This window comes from Lipotes vexillifer, unplaced genomic scaffold, assembly GCF_000442215.2.
Source record: "Lipotes vexillifer unplaced genomic scaffold, Lipotes_vexillifer_v1.1 scaffold37, whole genome shotgun sequence".
NCBI classification, from domain to species: domain Eukaryota; kingdom Metazoa; phylum Chordata; class Mammalia; order Artiodactyla; family Lipotidae; genus Lipotes; species Lipotes vexillifer.
In genome coordinates this window covers 1445650-1463851 of record NW_006791811.1, presented here as the reverse complement: position 1 = coordinate 1463851, position 18202 = coordinate 1445650, and the positions used below count along the sequence as shown (strand labels likewise).

The window sequence follows — 18202 nt, the reverse complement described above, 5'->3', positions numbered from 1 at the left end:
TTCATTGCTCTGAGGGAACTTGTGTTCAGTCTGTCATTTTCCAAGGAGTAACATTTAATGTTTGTGATTATTCTGGAACCCTAGATTGCCATAATGCTTTTGCCTTGCTTGTGAGGCCACCTACAGAGCAGGCAAATGTGCTGCTCAGTTTCCAGTTGACATCAGAGGAACCTCCAAAAGAAAACTGGCTAAAGATGCTATGTCGACATGTGGCCAACACCATTTGTAAAGCAGATGCTGTAAGTTCTTAAACCACTATTATAATGAAAGTTTAAACTCCGTGGTAATGTACAGACTAAACGTGTACGTTTCTAATGACTTGTTAATTATGGATGAAGGAGAGTTTGTGTTGTATTTATTGAGGAAAACTGATTTAAAAGTTGTTTTGGAGGAAATTTTAAAAAATATAGACACATGAAACATTTCTTTGAGTCCCTAGCTTACAGACAGGACCTCATATATAAGGCCTCATAGCCTTACAGCTCCTTTGGCTCTGCTGTAGTGAAGCTTTTGGGACTTATAATGTATTTTCATTAGTGCTCTTTGACTTGGCTATCTGTGAGAGAGTATTTTGTTCTATTGTTCTTTTATCTTATTGAGAGCAATAGGTGAGTTGTAGCAAGTTGCTTTGCCTGTCAGGCAAGTTGCCAATGCAGTTTTCTTAGTCCAATCTCTTAAAATCATATGTCATTATGAATATATAATCATTTTTATCCTGTACAGATTAAAGTGAAGATATATGAGAAAATCAAATTCTTGAAGTTAAATGACTCACCAGAAATCAGGTAGCTTGTAGTAGATCTTGAATGAAATCTAGGTCCATTAAAAGATAATTTGGGGGCTTCCCTGGTGGCGCAGTGGTTGAGAGTCCGCCTGCCGATGCAGGGGACACGGGTTCGTGCCCCGGTCCAGGAGGATCCCACATGCCGCAGAGCGGCTGGGCCCGTGAGCCATGGCCGCTGAGTCTGCGCGTCCGGAGCCTGTGCTCCACAAACGGGAGAGGCCACAACAGTGAGAGGCCCACATACCGCAAAAAAAAAAAAAAAGGATAATTTGATTTCTTCATTATATATGGGAGAGACATGTGATAGATATAGATCCCTTCATCTTTGCACAAATGACATAGATGGAGGAGAATGTATAGACAGATAACCTTTTTCAGTATAGTACTTGGACATTTCCTGTGGGAATAAAACATTCAGTTTATTATAGTTAAATCTGATCTTCAAAGACATTGAGGTATAATTATTATTGCTTATAAAGTAAATACTTTATTAAAGGTATTTACCTAACTGTTTAGAAAAATTAACAGACTTTTAAATTTCATGTTTTTTAATTGAAGTATAGTTGATTTACAGCATTGTGTTAGTTTCTGGTGTACAGCAAAGTAATTCAGTTATACATGTATATATACACATATTCTTTTTCATTATGGTTTATTATAGGATACTGAATATAGTTCCCTGTGCTATACAGTAGGACCTTGTTGTTTATCCATTTTATATATAGTAGTTTGTATCTGCTAATCCCAGACTCCTAATTTATCCCTCTCCCACCCCCATTCCCCTTTGATAACCATAAGTTTTCACATTTTCTATGTCTGTGAGTCTGTTTCTTTTTCGTAAATAAGTTCATTTATGTCATATTTTAGATTCTACATATAAGTGATATCATATGGTATTTGTCTTTCTCTTTGTGATTTACTTCATTTAGTATGATAATCTCTAGGTCCATCCATGTTGCTGCATGGCATACTTTCATTCTTTTTCATGGCTGAGGGGTAGTCAGTCCATTTTTTTAAACTTTTCTTTCTTTTTAAATTATTTATTTATTTATTTTGGGCTGCATTGGATCTTTGCTGCTGCGCACGGGCTTTTTTCCTAGCTGTGGCAAATGGGGGCTACTCTTCGTTGCTGTGCGCAGGCTTCTCATTGTGGTGACTTCTTGTTGCAGAGCATGGACTCTAGGCACGTGGGCTTCAGTAGTTGTGGCTCACCACCAGAGAAGTCCCTATTCCATTTTGTATATATACCACATCTTCTTTATCCATTCATCTGTCAGTGGACATTTAGGTTGCTTCCATGTCTCAGCAATTGTAAATTGTGCTGCTGTGGACATTGGGGTGCATGTATCTTTTTGAATTATAGTTTTCTCTGGATATATGCCCAGGAGTGGGATTCCTAGGTCATACGACAACTCTATTTTTAGTTTTTTTAAGGAACCTCCATACTGTTTTCATAGTGGCTGCACCAGTTTACATTCCAACCAACAGTGTAGGAGGGTTCCTTTTTTCTCCACACCCTCTCTGGGATTTGTTATTTGTAGACTTTTTAATGATGGCCATTCTGACTGGTGTGAGGGGTACCTCATTGTAGGTTTGATTTTCATTTCTCTAATAATTAGTGATGTTGAGCATCTTCCCATGTGCCTCTTGGCCATCTGTATGTCTTCTTTGGAGAAATGTTTATTTAGGTCTTCTGCCCAGTTATTGATTGGGTTGTTTTCTTGTTATAGAGTTGTGTGAACTATTTGTATATTTTGGAAGTTAATCCCTTGTTGATTGAATCGTTTGCAAATATTTTCTCCCCTTCCTTCCGTAGGCTGTCTTTTCTTTATATGGTTTCCTTCCTGTGCAAAAGCTTATAAGTTTGATTAGGTCCAATTTGTTTATTTTTGCCTTTATTTCTATTGCCTTGGGGGACTGACCTAAGAAAACATTGGTACAATTTATGTCAGCATGTTTTGCCTATGTTCTCTTCTAGGAGTTTTATCGTGTTGCGTCTTATATTTAAGTCTTTACCATTTTGAGTTTATTTTTATGTATGGCGTGAGGGTGTCTTCTCACTTCATTGATTTACATACAGCTGTCCAGCTTTCCCAGCACCAGTTGCTGAAGAGAGTGTCTTTTCTCCATTGTATATTCTTGCCTCCTTTGTCAAAGATTAATTGACTCTAGGTATGTTGGTTTACTTCTGGGCTCTGGGCTCTCTTTCTGTTCCATTGATCCATATGTCTGTTTGGGGGCCAATGCAACACAGTTTTGATTACTGTAGCTTTGTAGTATTCTCTGAAGTCTGAGAGGGTTATGCCTCCAGCCTTGTTATTTTTCCTCAGGATTGCTTTGGTAATTCTGTTTTTTTAGTGGTTCCATATAAATATGAGAACTTTGTTTTAGTTCTGTGAAAAATGTCATGAGTAACTTGATAGGGATTGCATTAAATCTGTAGATTGCTTTGGGTAGTATGGCCCTTTAAACAATATTAATTCTTCCAATCAAGAGCATGATTTCATTTCTTTGAATCATCTTCAGTTTCCTTTAACAATTTTCTAGTGTTCTCAGCATATAAATCTTTCACCTCCTTGGTCAGGTTTATTCCTAAATATTTTGTGTGTGTATGATGTGGTTTTAGAAGGGATTTTTTCTTTTTTTTTTTTAACTTTCTGATATTTCATTGTTAGTGTAAAGAAATACAACAGATTTCTGTATGTTAATCTTGTATCATTACCTTGCTGAATTTATCAGTTCTAATAGTTTTTGTGTGGAGTCTATAGGGTTTTCTATATTTAGTGTCACGTCATCTGCATGTAATGACAGTTTTACCTCTTTTCCAATTTTGATAGCTTTTATTCCTTTTTCTTGTCCATTGCTGTGGCTCGGACTTCCAATCCTATATTGAATAGAAGTGGTGAGAGTGGGCACCCTTGTCTTGTTCCGGATTTTAGCGGGGAGACTTTCAGCTTTTCACCATTGAGTATTATCTTGGCTGGGGGTTTGTCAAAACAGCTTTTATTATGTTGCAATATGTTCCCTCTATACCCGTTTTGGTAAGAGTTTTTATCATGAATGGACATTGAATTTTATCAGATGCTTTTCCTGCATCTATTGAGATGATCATGTGTTTTTTGTCTTTTATTTTGTTGATGTGGTGTTATCACACTGATTGATATTTGTATGTTGAACCATCTTTGTGACCCTGGGATGAATCCAACTTGATTGTGGTATATGATCTTGTTTTTATGTGTTGTTGGATTTGGTTTGCTAATATTTTGTTGAGAATTTTTGCATTTATATTCATCAAAGATATTGGCCTTTAATTTTCTTTTTTGGTATTGTTTTTGGTTTTGGTATCAGGGTGATGGTGGCTTTCTAGAATGCCTTTGGGAGTGTTCCCTTTTCAATCTTTTGGTGGAAGAGTTTGGGGAGGGTTTTTATAAGTTCTTCTTTGTATGCTTGGCAGAATTCCCCAGTGAAGCCATCTGGTCCTGACTTCGGTTTGCAGGGAGTTTTTTCATTACATATTGTATTTCACTTCTAGTGAATGGTCTGTTCAAATTTTCTTTCTTCTTCATTCAGTTTTGGTGGGTTGTATGTTTCTAGAAAATTGTACATTTTTTTTAGGTTGTTGAATTTGTTTTCATATAATTGTTCATAGTATTGTCTTATGTTTTTTTTAATTTCTGTTGTCCTGGTTGTTATTTCTCCTCTTTCATTGCTTATTTTGTTTATTTGGGTCCTCTGTTCTTGATGAGCCTGAAGAGAGGTTTGTTGATTTTGTTTACCATTTCAAAGAACCAGCTCTTTTCTATTGTTTTTTAATCTATATTTTATGTATTTTCTCTCTGATCTTTATTATTTCCTTCCTTATAAGACCTTCTTTTGCTGCATGCCGTAGATTTTGTATGGTTGTGTTTTTATGTCATATGTTTCAAGGTATCTTCTGATTTCCTCTTTGATTGCATCATCAACCCATTGGTTTTTGTAGCATGTTTTTTAGTCTCCATATAATCATTTTTTTCTCATTTCTCTTTTTCTGGTTGATTTGTAGTTTCATGCCTTTGTGGTCAGAAAAGATGCTTGAAATAATTTCTATCTTAAATTTGTTCAGGCTTGTTTTTTGTCCTAGTATGTGGTTTGTCCTAGAGATTATTCCATGTGCACTTAAAAAGAATGTGTATTCTGGTTTTTTTGGATGTAATGTCCTGAAAATATCAATTAAGTCTAACTGTTCTATTGTATCATTTAGGATCTCTCTTGCCTTACTGATTTTTATATCTGGAAGATCTGTCCATTGGTGTGAGGGAGGTGTTAAAGTCTCTTACTATTGTATTCCTGTCATTTTCTCTTTTTATGTCTGTTACCATTTGCTTTTTGTATTTAGGTGCTCCTATACTGCATATGTTAACAAGTGTTATGTTAACGAGTGTAGTAGCCTCTTCTTGTATTGACCCTTTTATCATTATAGAGTGTCCTTTTTTATCTTTGTTACATTAGTTTTAGAGTCCGTTTTGTCTCATAGGAGTATTGCTAGACCCACTTTCTTGTCATTTCTGTTTGCATGAAATATCTTTTTCCATCTCATCACTTTGAATCTATGTGTGTCCTTTGCCCTAAAGTGGGTCCCTTGTAGGCAGCATATTGTAAGCTCCTGTTTTTTTATTCACTCTTCCACTCTATGTCTTTTTATTAGAGAATTTAGTCCATTGACATTTTAGGTAATTATTGGTAGATATGTATTTATTGCCATTTTAAATCTTGTTTTCCAGTTGATTTCGTATTTCTTCTTTGTTTCCTTGTTTTTCATTTTGTAGTTTGATGGTTTTCTTTTGTATTACGCTTTTGTTCTGTTCTTTTTGGTTTTTGTGAATCTGTTGTATATTTTTCATACTCTCTTCCCCCACACTTTATGATTTTGCTGTCCTCTTTTACATCTTCATGTTTATTCTTTTGGTGTTCATTGTAGTTATCATTGCTTTCACAAATTTATTTTTTTAATCTGTATACTGGCTTATTTAAGTGATTTACTTTCCAGTTGAGATATTTCTCTTTCCTCTAGATTCCTGCTTCTTTTCTATTTAAAGAAGAACTTTCAATACTCCTATTAGGATAGGTTTAATATTGCTGTATTCTTTCAGTTTTTGCTTGTCTGAGAAATTCTTTATCTCTCCTATCCTAAGTGATAATCTTGCTGGCTAGAGTATCCTGGGTTGCAGCTTCTTCCCTTTCAAGACTTTGAATATATCTTGCCACTCCCTTCTGGTCTTCAGTGTTTCTGTAGAGAAATCAGCTGATAGCCTTATGTGGTTTCCCTTGTAATTAACGCTTTGTTTTTCTCTTGCTGCCTTTGGAATCCTCTTTATATCTTTTAACTTTTGCCATTTTAATTATAATATGTCTTGGTGTAGGTCTGTTTGGGTTCTTCTTGTTTGGGGCCCTCTGTGCTTCCTGTACCTGAGTATCTGTTTCCTTCTTTATATTTGGGAAGTCATCAGCCATAATTTCTTCAAATAAATTTTTCTTTTTTTTTTGCAGTACGCAGGCCTCTCACTGTTGTGGCCTCTCCCGTTGCGGAGCACAGGCTCCGGATGCGCAGGCTCAGCGGCCATGGCTCACAGGCCTAGCCGCTCTGTGGCATGTTGGATCTTCCCAGACCGGGGCACGAACCCATGTCCCCTGCATCAGCAGGCAGACTCTCAACCACTGCGCCACGAGGGAAGCCCCAAATAAATTTTTGATCCTCTTTTCTCTTTGTTTTCCTTCTGGAATCCTGATTATGCATAGATCTGGATACTTTATATTATCCCATAGGTCTCGTTTATTGCTTTCCTTTTTTTTTTTTTTCATTTGTATTTCTGTCTGCTGTTCTGATTGGGTGATTTCCATTATTCTATTTTCCAGATCACTTATAAGTTCTTTTGCATTATCCAGTTTGTTGTCGATTGCCTCAAGTTCAGCTTTTGTTTTGGCAAATGAGTTTTCTAATTTAATTGCCTCCTTTTTATAGTTCTTAGTTCCTTTTTACAGTAATGTGCATTTCTATTGATAGACTTGCTTAATTACTTCAGTATTTTCCTTACCTCCTTTTTGGACTCGGGATCTACTAGACTGCAGATGTCTGTTTCATTGTTCTTTCAGGGAAATCTCTTGGTCTTTTAATTGGGAGTGTTTCCTCTGCTTCATTTTACTTCTATTTCTCTGACTCTGTGAATTAAGGAGAAATAGTTATCTGCTGTAGTCTTGAAGGGCTGTTTTTTGTTTCCCTGTGTAGCCCTCATGAGTGTAATATTTTTGTGCAGGGGCTGTTTTTATTATGGATGTCTGCCATATTTTTCTTTAGTGTGTGTTAGCCATTATCCCCTTGATAGGGAGTATGATTGTTACCGTGATGACCAGAGCCTGCACTGATGTTGAGCGTGGCCTCCTCTTTGCTCTTTGGTTTTCACAGCTCTGTCAGGGGCAGGGTCTGCACCCCAGTTGTTGGAGTAGATGCCACCAGCTCTGTTTCTGGACTGGTGTGAGGTAGTTGGGCTTGAATGCCCCTGCTGGGAGAGGAGCCCCTGATTATTTCTTTGCAGAAGCTGTCTACTGGGAAGTCGCTCTGTGGTTTTACCTGTTACCTGTCATGTTGGCTCACCAACGTATACTGTCTTTGGCACTGCCCTCAGTCCCAGCTCAACCATGGGAATTCAGGCAGTAAGCTTGGGTATCCCTCAGGTGCTATGCTCACAAAGCCACTAGCATAGATCTTTTGACATGGAACCACTGAGTTCAAGCACTGGTACGCCATGGTCACGCATCTGGACTGGGTCAAGCACCTGGACCCACCGTAGGAGCTACTGAGTCAGCCCAGACCCTGGCCCCGCCTCTGTGTGTGAGCGCCAGCAGAGCCTGCTATCGCCAGGCCTGCCCCAGTCACAGGAGCGCCAATAATCTACTCCAATGTCCTGCAGGCACTGGGTTTACAAAGCTGTCTCAGGTGCGCAAATCCGCAGATATCACAGCTGCTGGAACACTCAGATTTCAACCCTGCTTCTGAAGTTGTGCAGCCGCTGGCCATAGGCTAGGGTTTCAGCCCTGCCTCCATGTGTGGGCAGCTCACCCAAGCTTACTCGTTCCCAAATCATAGAGGCAGAACCTCACCCTCTGTGAGCACACTGAGAATGAGGCTGCTGTTCCAGGCCCCGCCCCTCCGAGCTTGCAGGTTAACAATGGGACGTCAGTGACAGATCTGGGCTCCTTCTTGCGCATGCCCCTGTTTGCAGCTGTGGACCACACTCCAGCCCCTTCAGGCTGTCTTCATGCAGCCAATCCCGGTCTTCTCAGGTCTGTCCTCTGAAGCCCAAGTTTTAGCACTCAGCCCCTGTGTGCACCAGCAGATGTGGGTCCTAGGCTGGGGATTGCAGTGAGATGGCCAGGGCCTTCTGTGCAGGCCTCTCGATTTCTTCTTGTTGCACACTGGCTGCAGCACTCTCCTCCAAGCTTCTGAAGCTCCCTTTCTCTCCCCACTGATCTCCCCTGCTGGTAAAGTGGCTTCCCGGGGTGAGGGAACCTTTCCTCTTTCACAGCACCCTCCCAGGGGCACAGATCCCGTCCCAATTCCGGTTTTCTTTCTTTCACCCTACCCTGTTAGGTGGTCATCCTTCTTGCATTTGGGTTTTATGAGATCTTCTGCTGGCATTCAGCAGGTATACTGTAAGAATTATTCCACATGTAGATGTATTTGTGGTATATTTGTGGGAGGAGGTGAGTTCCACTTCCTTCTATTCCACCACCTCCTCTGGCCCTTGATTTGTTTGTTTTTTTAAAATTTCTGTGGGCCAAGAATATGTTGTTATAAATAAAGGATTGTTCCACAAAAAGGTTCATGAAGGAAATAAAGTGCTAGTGTGTACAACAACAGAGTGCTGACGAGAAAAGAGATGCAGACAGCTTTTTGTAAAGCCAAAGAACTGCTCATTATAAGGAAGAATTTTTTCTCATAGTTCTAGATATCCATATATAAAATGGATTTCTGCAGTATAGTGATTGTGTATTATAGAGATTACTCCTGCATTTATCACAATGTCCGACTACATGGCTTATGCAGTCCTGTCTAAATTTATAACCATGATTCTGAAATGTAAACGGTTAATGGAAAAATTTCCTTAAAATAAAATCTATTGAATTACTAGCCACAGGATGGCTAATAATTCTAGAACTGAAATATAAACAGTTAATGAAGATATTTCATAAAGTAAAATTAACCACAAGATGGCAGCAAACATTTAACTATATCCTGATTTATGCTGTGTTAAACCACAGAATTCTTCCCAGTTGTGAAATTTTGTTACTAAGAAATGCTTGTAAATTCAGATATTAGGCAACTTCAGTTGAGCTTTTTCCTACATTTCAAATATTAGGCATAGTAAATTTTTTAAAAGCCCTGAGTCAGTCTTATCATTTGAGAACTTTTGCCATGTTGAAGAGAAAATATTTCTGTACTCACACACACACACACACACACACACACACACACTGTAAAAAATATAAAAATCTGATTCTTTGAATCAGTTTTTGTTCTTCTGTTATATACTTTTTGAGGCCTTAAGTAAATTTCAGAATAGAAATTATGTCAAACACATCAGAAATCTTGAGTAGCTTCATTTATATATGCTCCCTATGTGTGCATATAAGTTCTTAAAGGTTTGACTTTAGGAACAGTTGTGTATTTTTATTTTGTTTATTTTAAAATAAAAATATTAATTTTCAACAGGAGAATCTTATTTACACTGCTGATCCAGAATCCTTTGAAGTAAATACGAAAGATATGGACAGTACATTGAGTAGAGCATCTAGAGCAATAAAAAAGACTTCAAAAAAGGTGAGTCTTAGTGAAATTATTATTCAGCATATCTCCAAAATGTATTTTTCAGAGTATATTAAAATAGTATTGCCATAGACATCAGGTAGTGTATAAAATAAAGCTGTTTTTGGTTCTAGGAAAAGGCCTACAGAGATAATAGTTTAGCTCAGTGAATTCTTTGGCACAGTAATTATAACAACTTGTTATCCTTCCCATTATAGTTACTATGATACTTCTGATGGTGTTTTAGGTATAGATACGTGTGCATTCATGTTAAAAATCAGATATTTTTCAGCAAAGGGCACACAGTAGAGTCAGGAAACCTGGGATCTGTTCCTTACCATGAGTGCGTTTCAGACTTCTAATGATGAAGATAGCTTTGCTACTTACCTTACAGTATTGAAGTTGTTGAGGACTACACAAGAATGTTGGTAATAGGGCTTTTTAAAAGTAGAACTAGACTTCTAATTTTACAGGTAAAATTTTGCAACTGTAGTCTACTTGCTAGGTTTATAAGTCTTTTGGTTGTTGTTTTCCTTGCCTTTGAGGGGAGGCTTTATACTTTAATCATCATTGTATCTCTGTATTTAACATGTATGATGTATAGTAGATAAACATGTTAACAATGATGATTCAAATAAACTCCTACACTTTTTCAATTAAAGAAATTGAGGTTTAAGTGACTTTGGATCAAAGATCTCACAACTAAATTGTAGCATAATCAGATAACACCCAGGTTTCTTCTCTCATGCCAAATTTTCCCTCCCACTTTCTCCTGCTAGACTGTGCTCTATGAAACCAAGATGGAGTAATCTACAATGTACTACATTTTCTCACTGCTTTGTCCAAAGAGATTCTAATTTTGCTATATACTTTTTATAGAAAAACTCTTGGTGAGAATTTGGCTTTGTTTACATATAATTGTTCTAATCAGTTAGATTTGTCTAGGTTTTTTAATTAATTGTAATTTAACTCTAGGTTACAAGAGCATTCTCTTTCTCCAAAACTCCAAAAAGAGCTCTACGAAGGGCTCTTATGACATCCCAAAGTTCAGTGGAGGGAAGAAGTCCTTCTAGCAATGATAAGCATGTAATGAGTCGTCTGTCTAGCACATCTTCATTAGCAGTAAGTGATTTTGATTTAATGGGCTAAATGACTCCAAATTTATGAAGTTGATGTGGAATTTGTTAACTTTTTAAAGATGGAAATATTAATATCTCCATCAATTTTTTTGGATATATCTGACCTCTACTGGGTTAGGTAACTGAGAAAACCTCACTTAATGAACTTACTTAATGAGACTTACTTAATGTGTAGTTTGATATGAAATTTTATTGGGATTGAGTTGTAGATCTCTAAGAAAGAAACATGTTTCAATCTGGCCTATCACTTTACTGATGTAAGTAGCGATGGTTCTATTTATAGATTGGCTCCAGTAATATAGCAGAGACTGAGTTTTATTTCTTTCATTATTTCTGTGATGAATATATAATCTCTGAAGCTGAATATCAAAGGATGATATGGGTTCTAAATTCATGTATATATTTTTAAATGTTTCCTGAGCAATCCAAATTCCCAACAGTGTCAGAATTTTAGTCATTTAATTAATATTAAGGGCATTTCTAACATTTATTACTGTCACTAAATAGTGATGTATCTGTCCTTTGTAAAAATTATTAACGTTACCTACTAAGGTTAAGAAAAGCAAGTGACTGTCACTTCTTAGCTGTATGTCCTTCAGCAAGTTTCCTATTCTCTCTTATCCCCATTTTTGCAGATGAGAGAAAAGAGGTTAATAGTACTTACCTATGGTGTTATTGTAGAGAGTAAATACACACCCACTCACGTATAATGTGATTTTGTACTCAAAGGCAGTTTTGAGTAGTGTTTAAGAGCATGAACTCTGGAACTCACATGTTCAAATCCCGGTTCTACTATTTGCTAGCTGTGTGACTTTTGTCAGCTTATTAGAGATCTTCAATTTCACTGTAAAATGAATCTAAAGTTAAAATCTAAAGTTAATATACACAAAGGGAGTGCTTTGGTGTTTTATAAATGGTTACCTTTAATTGTTAAAGTTTATACAGAAAAGACACATAATGCTTAATAACTTACTTTTTTTATAAAGCTAGTTAAGTCGTTAGTTAATATATATCAAAGGTTACAGCTAATATGAGTATGTTTATACAGAACTTTTAATCAAGATTAACCTTCCAATGAGATTGTACTTAGTTGATGATATAAATTTTTGCAAAGAAATTTGACTAATGAAAAATATATTGAAATTGACAAAATTCAGCATTCATTTACTAAAATCGGACTGTAAGCTTTCTGAGGGCCAAAGTACTATCCCTTGTTTATTTCCTGCATTTATAATAACTAATATAAACATTATTGCTTTTCAAACGAAGATAATTGGATTTTATAGAAGAATTTTGGAAAATTAATATATATTATTTATGGTTTTGTCAATTTTATATAGACAACATAAATAAGAAGTACCTAAAATGTCTTTAAGACATTCATGTCCTCTTCTCAATTGCCTATTTCTGTTCTAACAGATTACCCATTCTGTTTCCACAAGCACTATAATTGGATTTACTGAGCATGGTTATGTTCAGCGCTCAAACTCTACTGGTGGGCACTCTCAAAACTCCTGGTTTCGATCTATACGTCATTCTGCCTCACGAGCTAGTTTTTCAGAGATGCTAGAAGGAAATACTGAGTTTTCAAATTTCAAAAAAAAGTTCTATCCAAGTCATCTTTGACATTTGTGAAGAATTAGGAGATATGCCAACCAGTAATGGAAACAAGCCTCATGAAGTTTAATGTGAGCTTATTAGCTATTTGAAGTTTGCGTTTGTGAAAAAAGAAAGTATTTTTCTCCACTGAATTACTTATTAGGTGGGTGGGGACTTTTGAATTCACAACTTTATAACTGGTTTGAATTCACAACATAGGCTTAATAGAGTTTCTTTGCTTATTGGCACATAAAGATATGTTTGCAAGATAATTTACTCATAAGTCCAGAAAAAATCAGTCCCATTAGAGATTTTCTTATTTATGAAAATGATTATTTTAAAAAATAGTAGTAGGGCTTCCCTGGTGGCGCAGTGGTTGGGAGTCCGCCTGCCGATGCAGGGGACGCAGGTTCGTGCCCCGGTCCGGGAAGATCCCACATGCCGCGGAGCGGCTGGGCCCGTGAGCCATGGCCGCTGAGCCTGCGCGTCCGGAGCCTGTGCTCCACAACGGGAGAGGCCACAACAGTGAGAGGCCCGCGTACCGCAAAAAAAAATAATAATAAAAAAAAACCAAAAAAAAAAAAATAGTAGTAATTGTCCTGTGAAGTGGATTTATATTACAGATCTGATTCTTAATCTTAGATTTATGACATTTATGTAAAATTTATGCTTTTAATATGGCAAATCGTAAAGGTTTTACCTGAGGAAAATGTAAACTATTATACTATCTACTTAAATCATTGCTTTGCTATCCCTTGAATGGTAATACTTTACCAACCTAGCTCTTTAAACACTTCATTTTATTTACTACCTAGTTGATGAGAACTTATAGCTAGCTACCTTGCTGGCTCTAAGTTTAGTTACAGTTAGCCATTAATATCTGCTAAAATAAAACATTACTTTTATAATTTGTTTTGATTTACACCCCCTCTTGAGTGTTTGGTATTCATGTCTATGTTTCTTTGTTATTAAAAATCTGATGATATTTAACTTTGACACTCTGAAACAATAAGTTTAGACAGCTTAGTATATTAATAATCTCTATTATCAGAAGCACTGCTGTTTTGCTCAATTTTTATATGGAGCAAAATCATACATACACACAAACACATACAGACATATAAATATGGGTTGCATACATAATATAAAAACTCTTTCGGAGTTTATGACTTTTAATTAAGAAAATTATTTCCCATGAAGTAATTTTACTCCTCTTAATTCTGCTTTATGATTAAGTTAAGAAGAAACCACGAGGGTTTGTCTTTTTAACCTCAAAACTTATCTTCCAATTTATAATTTAAAAACAACCTGAAACACTAAGCATATATCTGTTTCAACTGAGTTCATATGTAGTAAACTAGTCTATCCATTTGTTTCTTGTTTTCAGAATGCTAAAATAGTTTTAATTATGTGTTCTCCCCACCCTTCCCGCTAATTTTAAGTTTCTGTTTATTTAAAGAGTTTAGATATTTCAGATGTCTTAATTGTTAATGATAATTTGTGAAATGTAAAAATGACATGTATGATACTAAACTGTATATTACAATTTTTAAAAGAAAAGATGTTAAATACAAAATATTTTGTCTTTACAGGGCATCCCATCTCCTTCCCTTGTCAGCCTTCCTTCCTTCTTTGAAAGGAGAAGTCACACTTTAAGTAGATCTACAACTCATTTGATATGAAGCTTAAAAAAATCTTAATTTGTAGAAACTTTTAACCTCATATTCAAATAAGAAACTGACTTAAATGGTACTTGTCGTTAGCACTTGGTGAACGCTGGAAAGAAGGTAACACTAAACTATGCCATTTTATTTTCTTCTTGAAGGAGTAAGGTTAACCTCTTACATTTTTTGAGTTAATTCATGTAAAAAATTATATTGCTTTTGATGTAATTTTTCTCTTTGTTGAATCCAATTGAAGACCAATCATTTAAGTTATTCATGATATTAGTAACTTTGCCACGTGATACAGTAAATAAATTTTATTGGCTGACGCCAAATACTGCTGTGAATCTCTTTGTATAGTGTCCATGAATGAATTTTTGGAAATAAATATCTGTGTATCTCAATTTGTTCAGAAATTAAGTGATACCACAGTACTTACTAGATAAAAACCTGCATAGATCTCTGAATAGTGGGTTCTTGGTCCACATGTGCTATTTAAAGTAGTCATTTAACTGCTCCTTTTGCAGTTTATTTTATAAATAAAGATACAGCATGTGGATTTTAAAAGATCTGCCGCTATTAACAAGAATAACAGTTAAAGGAGATGGTTTCAAAATACGCTTGGAAATTGAGATAAGGGCAGAAAGATTAGAAAATAATGTATATTTTGCACAAACATGATACTGGTGTATACTTGTAGCTGTTTAAGGGACAATATACTTATGATGATTTTAGCCACTAGCAAATCTTGATTTAGTTTGATAGTGTGTGGAATTTTATTTTGAAGGATAAGACCATGGGGAAATTGTGGTAAAGATTGTTTATATTCTTTATGAAATAATTCTAAAGTTGGCTAACCTGCTGTAAAATACATAGATATGTGTATGGTCAAATTTTTATCATGGCCTCATAATTAAGTGTAAAACTGAAATACATTTATTTGCTTCTGTAAAATATTTTTCAAACCCTGATGTTATCTTTCACAGTAGTCTTTTTTTTTTAAGTCAGTAATACAAATTAATCAAGTTCCTACAAATAAATGCATTTTTATTTCCTACCTGTTTAGGGAGTACTGCAAATGTTTAATTGTCACTTAACAATTTTCAGTTATCAGTTATAATAGTTTAACTGACTATATAGATTTTTTTCTATGCCACATATGTACCACTTTTAAATAGTAAATGATCCTTTATTGCTATATTTTAAAAGCAGTTGTATTAGGAAGAACTTTGTAAATAAATACTTAAAACTCAAGTATATTTTATGTTTCGTGTTTTAAACAGTTGTTTCAGACAAATTTTCATAGGCCGGTATGAATGCTTATATCAGCCTTTGCTCTGTTGTGTATTTGCTTGCATATTTATTGCTTATTCCTCTATTAGTATTTGTAAGCATTATGTATACTGGGCAATGTGTAAGTCAGGAGTCGTTAATCTAGAATCTACTTTGCAGAATGGAGGTAGTGCATCCTATGATAGTTTATATAAAAGTTTGTGTTTATGTGCATGTATGCATTTTTTTCTGGCAGAAAATACACAACTTTTATCATTGTATTGGGATGGAGGGAGCTATGGTTGCCTCCAAAGATGTGGGTTTTCCAGGGAGAGGAAGTGATGTGAGAAAAGGCATGAAGTTGGAAATGTATTGGATGTTCACTGGCAAAGTGTAGCAGGTAGTTAATTTTAACTTTAAAGGGAGCTTTAAAGTCAATGTGGGAAGGTACTATTACCCAGGAGTGTGGATGCAGGAAGGTGTGAGCAAATTGGAACTCATTACTGCAACAGAATACCACAATTCTCATAGACATATTTCTAGAAAAATGTAACATTAATACTGATATAGGAAGAAATAGAACACATATAAATGTTCCTATAAACACTACAGAAATGGAATCCACATTTAAAATTATTCCTAGAAAAATATCACCAGGCCCAGGTGGCTTCACTGGATAATGCTATTCAATATTTAATGATGAATTAATACCAATCTTACACAAATACTTAAAGAGAATAGAGGAAGGAAACTTCCCATCTCATTTTATGAGTTCTGGATAACTTTGGACATTTTAAGAAATGTTAATCCTATTTGTGAAAATACATGCAATATTTCAAAATGTTAACAAATGAAATATTGTAATATATAAGAAGAATATTATATCATAACCAAGTTGGGTTTATGCCAGGCACACAAGGTTATTCTAATTTTAGATAATTTATCAGTATATTTTCCTAATAGGTTAAGGGAGAAAAATTATATTACCTCTGTAGTTGGAGGGAAAACATCTGATAAATTTGTCTCTTGTGATCAGACTTTTTGCAGATTAGGAGTAGAATGGAACATCCTTAAACTGATAAAAGATTATCTACCAAAAAAACTATAACAAACATCATACTTAATGATGAAACCTTGGCAACATATTCTTTGTGATCAGAAAGGAGAGGGGTGCCTACTTCACCTTTTTTTTTTTTTTTTTTTTCTTGCGTTATGCGGGCCTCTCACTGTTGTGGCCTCTCCCATTTGCGGAGCACAGGCTCCGGACGCGCAGGCTCAGCGGCCATGGCTCACGGGCCCAGCCGCTCCGCGGCATGTGGGATCTTCCCGAAACGGGGCACGAACCCGCGTCTCCTGCAACGGCAGGCGGACTCTCAAGCACTGCGCCACCAGGGAAGCCCTACTTCACCTTTAATCAACATTTTAATGTATCCCTCCCAGTGAAGTATTGTAAGAAAAAGAAATGGTATAAAAATTAGAAAGGAAAAACCAATACTACTGTTATTCACAGATGATATGATTGTGTAGGTAGGAAATCCTAAAGAATCTACAGATAAATTACTAAATTAAATTCTGATATAAAACCAGTATACAAATATGAATTATATTAACACCAGCCACAAACAGGTTGAAAATGCTTTTTCTTAAAAGATACCTGTTACAATAGCATAAAAACCACTGAAGTACTTAAGAATAAATCTAATAAAAGATGTACAAGATCTTACAGAGAAGACCATGGGACTTTATTTACGTTAATTAAAGACCTTAATAGAGATATTGTACCATAGTCATGGATTGCTTACTTTACTTTTGAAAAATGTTTCCCCAAAATTGAATTATAGATTCAAACAAAGCCAGTCAAAATACAAAGTGTGTGTTTGTAAAATTACAAACTGTTTTAAAAATTTATACGGAAATACAAGAGTTATGAATAACCACTCAGTTGAGGAAGCTTTATTAGAAACAAGGTTTATTATAAAGTCGTAACAATCAAGACGTTGAGGTGTTGGAAGTTTTGGTGTACTGAACACAAATAGATTAATGGATTATAATTGAAAATACATAAACAGACAAAAGTAGCACTTTAAAACATTGGGGAAAAGACAGTCTGTTCAATAAATGGTGAGGAGAAAAATGGGTATCTTTATTAAAAAAAGAAGGGAAGGAAATTAATTTCTTCACATGCTATATACAAAAATGAATTTTAAGGGAATTGTAGACCTAAATATGAAAGGTAAAACTATAAAGATTTTACTAGGTAATACAGGAGAGTATCTTTAATCTGTTGGGTTGGAAAAGATTACTTAAATTTGTTACTTTGTTTAAGCTAATTATAGTGGGAAAGACTGATAAATCTACATTAAAATTAAGAACTTCTAGTCATGAAAAGACATCATTAAGAGAGTGAAAGTCACAGAGTAGATGTTTGCAATTTATGCAACTGACAAACGACTCATATCCAGAATATGTAAATAACTTAGAAATCTGAAAAATCAGACATCTCTATAGAAAAAAAGGCATTTTACAAGTGGCTAGTAAGTTTATTAAGAGATGTTCCTCATTCATATTGCAGAAAATGCAAGTAAGATACCATTGCACATGCACCAGATATGCATACCTTAAAACCAAACAGTTGTAATCCCAGATATTTATTTCAGGAAAAATAGGCACACGAATACCAGAATCCATGTACAAAAGAATGTTCATAGCTACATTATACATAATAGCCTGAAAATGAAAAATCAGAAATTTATATCAACATTATAATGGATGAATATACTGTATTATAGTCATGCATTGAATGAACTCCTGAACATGCAATGACCTGGATAAATCTTGAGAGTATTGAGTGAAAGAAAACAGATATAAAATTAACTATTTTTAAAATTCTATTTATATAAAGTTT

General features: G+C 35.4%; 1 protein-coding gene across 3 annotated transcripts in view; it reads left to right on the top strand.

Moving 5' to 3' along the window:
* The window catches only part of ECT2 (epithelial cell transforming 2), a 63426-nt gene extending 48147 nt beyond the window's left edge, over positions 1-15279 (top strand). For 2 of the 3 annotated variants that reach the window (XM_007464705.1, XM_007464707.1), the window contains 4 exons: positions 85-239; positions 9531-9638; positions 10599-10745; positions 13954-15275. In XM_007464705.1, coding sequence (XP_007464767.1) covers positions 85-239; positions 9531-9638; positions 10599-10745; positions 13954-14043 — 500 coding nt within the window. In that variant the 3' untranslated portion in view covers positions 14044-15275. Of the gene's footprint in view, positions 1-84; positions 240-9530; positions 9639-10598; positions 10746-13953 lie in introns of all 3 variants that reach the window. The other variant, XM_007464706.1, reaches the window with a different exon arrangement.
* Positions 15280-18202: the final 2923 nt, after the last annotated feature.